At 40.2% G+C, this 6,340-nt stretch overlaps 1 protein-coding gene across 1 annotated transcript; it reads right to left on the bottom strand.

The window, feature by feature from the left end:
* Positions 1–4,862: 4,862 nt before the first annotated feature.
* On the bottom strand, positions 4,863–6,011 carry LOC101679232 (olfactory receptor 51I2-like). The gene has a single exon (XM_004768204.3). It carries the CDS (start codon positions 5,995–5,997, stop codon positions 5,035–5,037), a length of 963 nt encoding a protein of 320 aa, XP_004768261.2. The 5' UTR covers positions 5,998–6,011; the 3' UTR covers positions 4,863–5,034.
* Positions 6,012–6,340: the final 329 nt, after the last annotated feature.

The raw sequence follows: 6,340 nt of genomic DNA, 5'->3' as shown, positions 1-6,340 counted from the left end.
GTAATGGGAGCCCAGAAATAAATGGTATATGTACAGTCAACTGATTTTTGACAAGGTTCCCAAGAATATGCAATGGGGAAAAGACATTTTCCTTAACAAATGGTTGGTAAAACTGGGTATCCCCATGCAAATGAATGATATCAGTCTCTTATTTTATACTGTATACAAAAAAATGGACCTGAAATTATAAAACTCCTTAAAAAAACAGAGAAGAATTTTTATGACTTTGGACTTGGCAATAAATTATTAGATATGGCCCAAAGGCACAATCAATAAAAAACAAAATTAGACAAGTGTAACTACAGCAAACTAAAAATTTAATGCACAGCAAAGGAAACAACAGAGTAAAAAGGCAACCCATGGAATAAGAGAAAATATTTGTAAACCACATACCTGATAAAGGACTAATATAAAAATATATATAAGTAACTCTTCCAACTCAATAGCAGAAACCCCAAGTAACCTATTAACAAATGGTCTAAGGAATTGAATATATATTTCTCCAAAACATACAAAAGGCCAGCAGGTATATGAATAGGTGCTCAACATCACTCGTCACTAATGAAAAGCAAATCAAAACTACAGTGAGATATCATCCCACAGCTCTTAGGGTGGCTATCACCAGGAACGAAAGAAAGGAAGGAAGGAAGGAAGGAAGAAGGTAGGAAAGAGGAGGAAGGAAGGAAAGGAAAGAAAAGAAAAGAAAGAGAAAGAAAGAAAGAAAGAAAGAAAGAAAGAAAGAAAGATTCAAATAATAACAAATATTGGTAAGAATGTGGACAAATTGGAACCTGTGTGTACTGTTGGCAGTGATGTGAACTGGTGTAGCCTCTCTGGAAAACAGTATTCAGGTTCTCAAAAAGAAGCAGAACTACCATATCATCCAGTTATGCCATTCCTGGATGTAAACCTAAAAGAATTGATGTCAGGATTCAAAGAGATATTCACAGAAGCATCTTAAAAGAGCACTTATATTCCCAAACATTGGCCTCCAAATCCTATTTCAAATTGCCAACTCCCCAGTTTTCTGCCAGTGTGCCTGCCAGTGAAGATAGTGCCTGCCTCACTGGTCTTTTGGAGATGACTTTTAAATGAAGATGTATCTGCCCCAGGAACATCCAATTTTAAGAGCTGAGACATGGGGAGTTAGAGAGGAGAAGGGAGTTGGGGGAAATTGGAAGGGGAGGTGAACCATGAGAGACTATGGACTCTGAAAAACAATCTGAGGATTTTGAAGGGGTGGGGAGTTGGAGGTCGGGGTACCAGGTGGTGGGTAATATAGAGGGCACGGATTGCATGGAGCACTGGGTGTGGTGAAAAAATAATGAATACTGTTACGCTGAAAATAAATAAAAAGTAAATTTTTAAAAAATGAGCTGAGGAAAAATAAAATGAGTGAGTCTCTACCAATACAATCTGAGGCAACTGTGGAAGGCTGGAGGAAATCCGTTCTTGAGCACGAAGATGCTTTTTGGAGCAAAGGATGCCCATTCGCTCCACATCTGTGAAAAGCTACATCTATAGCTTCCATTGCTTGGGGTATGGCTTGAACTTAATAACGAGTTTTATTGAATAAACATCAGGATATTTCTTCAGGAATTATGATTTATAAATAGGTTTATTCAAATTATGTTCCTGAAGCAATGTCTAGGCCAATCCCTTTAATGGGTAATGAAGACATTCAGTGTAAATGAGTGAATCAGTAATTGCCTTCCAGGAAGTAGAATACATTAGTAAAAAGATGATTTCAATAGCAAGTGGTAAATTCTTTGAGAGAGGTGTATGCCAGTTTCAAAGAGAGTGGAAGAGAGAAGATGAGGGAATAACAGAAGACAGAACGCTTGATCTCTTCCTGGAAGGACAAGAGTCTTCCAGTTAAGGTGGGAAAGTAGTAGGTGACTACTACAGTAAGAGACAAAGCTGGGGATCCACTTCCAAGGGCTGTAGAGTTATGGGTTCATCCTCTGCTGCCTGCATTTGGAGGTAAACTGGGAGAGGAGTGCTGGACCCTGTACCCAGAGATCTTCATTTCTGACCAGATCCATTGGCTTTGTGCTACATTCTTTCACTGTCTGCCTTCCTTCCTTCCTTCATTCACTAAAACATTATTTATTAAGGAATGTATTCTTTTATGCTAGACCCAAGTTAACCATTGAGAAGACAGAAATAACTAGAACATCATCACTGATCCCTACTTTCAAAGTCTCATACACAACTGTATATAATTATAATATAGAGCTTTAAGCACTACAGTTGAAGAAAGCACAAAGTGCTTAGGGATCACTGTAGAAATCCCTGGCTTTGGATGGGATTTCCCATCCAAAAATGGGATGGGACTGGGCAAAATCCCAATTCAAGTGTTAATGGAAAGCACATTCTAGTCAAGAAGAAACTGAATTATTTTGGTTCCTCTGCATTCTGATTCTGCATTCTTAACACCAATGGATTAGCTTACCCAGGCTCAGTCTTAGAATCTCTCTCAGCATTCATTCAATAATGACCTGAGAGACTGTGTTGTCTCTCTTGAGATTATAGGATTTGGGGCATAGGGCTTGGGGCTCACTTGCCTTCCCCCTCTTCCCCTCGTAGACATGTGCTCATGCGCAAACACACACCACACACACACACACACTTTTTCTGCAGATTCATTTGAAAGTAAGTTGTAGACATTGCAATACTTCTCAATAAACATTAATCATATGCCTCCTAAAGTAGATTCTCCTACAGAATCACAAAACTATTTTCAAATCTAAGCAAATTACACTAAACTAATAATATTACAATATAAAATACGTATTCAGGTTTCACAATTATCCTAATAATTACTGGTTAATGCTAGTGTTTGGTTGTAATATCCTTTTAATCTCTTTTAATTTAGATTAATTCCCCAACATTTTTTTAGCAAAATTAAATTTTTAAGGATGCTCGGTCAATGTGTGTATGTGTGTGTTTTTCATTGTGTGTATGTGTGTGTGGTGTTTCCATATTCAAGATTTTTCCAATTACTTTCCCACAGTTAGATTCAGGTTGGACAATTTTGGTAGGCATTTTACAGGTGTGATTTTGTGTCCTTATTGCTCAAATCAGAAGTTATATAACATTAGATGATCTTATTATTGGTTAAGCTAAATTTGATCACTTGCTTATGGTGGTCCCTGGGAGTCTCTTTATCATAAAGACATATTCATCCTTTCCTATTAAGTAAATAGCTTGTGCAGTGATACTTTGAAACTGTGTGAATATTTTTTCCCAGTATCTTTTCAGCCGTTTTTGAATATTTTTAAATTACATTAAAAACTGCAAAAGGTGGGACGCCTGCGTGGCTCAGTTGGTTGAGCAGCTGCCTTCGGCTCAGGTCATGATCCCAGCGTCCTGGGATCGAGTCCCACATCGGGCTCCTTGCTCCGCAGGGAGCCTGCTTCTCCCTCTGACTCTGCCTTCCACTGTCTGCCTATGCTCACTCTCACTCTCTCTCTCTCTTACAAATAAATAAATAAATAATCTTTAAAAAAAAAAACTGCAAAAGGTAATTTTCTAAATCTACGAGTACTTTATAAAGAAGAGTTCTTTTTTCATTCTTTTCTTCCTCTTTGTCTTAAATACCACTGTGGACTCACACTTTCTTTAAAAATTCAATTTGTTGTAACTGTTCGCTATCAAAATTATTTTTAATGTTCTATTTGACCCATCTGGAGCCACTGGTAGCCTCTTCAAATGAGTTTCTGTGTATTTTTTCACTATGACCTTACAGTTTTTATGTTCTTTATTTCTACAGGGCATAAACTATTCCAGTATCATTTTATAATTTTTTCTGCTTCATACTGAGAGTTAGTCATTGCTCCAAGGATTCTAGGTTATTTAGAGTGGGCTATGGTATTTAAAACCAGTATGTGGGCCCCAGCTTTGCTCACTGCTTCTGGCATTTTCAGAGGACAAAGAAGAGAACTATAGAGGTAAGATTTTAAGAATACATCTAATTTTCCCATTATTAACTTAACTTTAGCTTCCCTTCTCTTTTTCCTAGACTGTTATCACAGTCTCTTAAATGTGTTTCTTGCATTCTTTTTCTCCACTTTCGCCTTTCTAACTTGTAGCACATAGTTAAACCTGTGTAACTTTTACAAAGCAGTAGGCTTCCCATGGCTGACTCTTAAATAAGGAATGAGGGCAGATATTTCCCTGAAGTCTGAAAGGCCCCAAGGAGCACAAAGTATGCTCATCATTTCTATCTCATCTCCTGTCCTTCTCCCTCCAACACGCACAGATTATGAGGAGACACATCTGACTGACTACTCACCTTTCCACAAACACACCAGAGAGTTCCACACCTCAATGTTTTGTTTTAAGGAGTTATGTATTTATTTTAGAGGGGTGGTAGAGTGGGAGAGAGAGAGGGAAAGAGAGAATCCCAAGCAGATTCCCTGTTGGCATGGAGCCTGCCAAGGTGGGCTCAGTCTCAGGACCCTGAGGTCATGACCTGAGCCCAAATCAAGAATGGGTCACTTAACCAACTGAGCACCCTGGTGCTCCACACCTCAGTGGTTTTGTGTTTTACATTCTTTCCCCTTTATTAGGTATGCCTTCCCCTTCCCCACCTTTTCTGTGTGACAAAACTCCACTCACCTTCCATTCTTCTTCCCTGACTCCTTTCTCATTTCCTCTTGATGAGACAGGAAACCCTCTTCCAGGTTCCTGTAGAACTTTGTGTGTACCTATCATAGCCTTATTACATTTAATTTAATTGTGTATTTAGAAGCTTCTGTCCTGCAACAGAGGGACAAGACCACATATAATTCATTTTACTATCCCTAGTAATGAGCACAGAGTCTCTTGTACAAGTAAATACTGAATTAAAAAGCTGAAGTTAATGAGTTCAGGAAAGAATCAAGAAGACTGTTTGTCACCCATCAATTTGACGGTATCCAGTTGTCATATTCTTGATAATGTGTCTGGGTCAGGGATCTGAGTAAGGGGTTTCTGGACATAAGACTGGCCATGTTTTTCCTCATATTCTGTGGTTGTTTCTTGGTTTCATCAGCCTTGCCTCTTCTCTCTCAGCATTCTGAATATGGCCTCCCTGATGGGCTTGGATTTCACACTATAGATGATGGGGTTGAGCACAGGGGGCACCACCAGGTACACATAGGCAATGAGAGCATGTACAATATGAGGCAGGTGCCTCCCAAAACGGTGGATCATTGACACGCCTATGACGGGGATATAGAAAACCAGAACAGCTAATATATGAGACACACATGTGTTTAGGGCCCGCACACGCTCCCTGGGAGAGGCTAGGCCCAGCACCGTATGAAGAATAAGGGTATAGGACAGGACGATAAGCAAGGAGTCTACACCCACTGTGGATAAAACTACATAGAGCCCATAAAGGATGTTGACAGTAATATCAGCACAGGCCCGTTTCATGACATCTGCATGGAAACAGAAGGAATGGGACAGAAGGTTCTTATCAGGGCAGTAGTTCAGTCGCTTCAGTAAGAAGGGCCCAGGAAACAGGGATATAGTGGCTCGAGCCACAATGGCCAGCCCAATCCTAATGATGACACTATTGGTGAGGATAGCCGCATAGCGAAGAGGGTTGGAGATGGCCACAAAACGGTCAAATGACATGGCCAGGAGCACCGACGACTCCACCACAGAGAAAGAATGGAGGAAGAACATCTGGACCAGGCAGGCATTGAAGCCGATGAGCCGATGGTCAAACCAGAGCACAGCCAGGGTGGTGGGCAGTGTGGACAGAGTGAGGCCCACATCGGTGAGGGCCAGCATGGACAGAAAGTAGTACATGGGCTGGTGCAGGCTGGGAGTTCTCCTTACAGCCAAGAGGATCAGGCAGTTTCCAGTGAGGGCCACCGTGTACATGGAGGAGAAGGGGATGGAGATCCATCCATGAACAGCCTCCAGCCCTGGGATGCCAATCATTAGGAAGGCATGTGGCTGGAAGAAGGAGATATTGACATAGGACTGGGAAGGCAGCATCTTTGGAAAGTAGTTGAGGTTTCCAGAGAGATGTGGCCTCTTCAGTCTGGGAAGAAAAATAAGGACAAAATCATTGGAAAATGGAGTAGCTCTGATATTTGGTGACATGAGTTCCTACATGGAAGCAAATATGCAATGTAAGGAGATTTAAAAATGTACACCTAAAAACCAACTAGAGAATGACCCTAATTTAAATCTATTGTCTACAGCAGTGTCATTTTATAGTGTAACACTGATTTCTTTGTATTTTGAAGAAAGCAGTGTTTTCTTTAAGAATATGGGTTGATCCTAAAAAGCCTAATAAAAAGTGTTTTATTTTAAACAAGAAACAATGGTCTCATTG

This window comes from Mustela putorius, unplaced genomic scaffold, assembly GCF_011764305.1.
Source record: "Mustela putorius furo isolate JIRA1106 unplaced genomic scaffold, ASM1176430v1.1 tig00003987_pilon_pilon_pilon, whole genome shotgun sequence".
In the NCBI taxonomy this organism is placed as follows: Eukaryota; Metazoa; Chordata; class Mammalia; order Carnivora; family Mustelidae; genus Mustela; species Mustela putorius.
Note: the sequence above shows the minus strand (reverse complement) of the source record. Positions and strands in the feature narration are given on the sequence as shown.

What these genes read in the sequence shown, in the direction of transcription:
- LOC101679232 (XM_004768204.3), bottom strand. Translation starts at nt 5,997, where the DNA reads ATGCTGCCTTCCCAGTCCTATGTCAATATCTCCTTCTTCCAGCCACAT.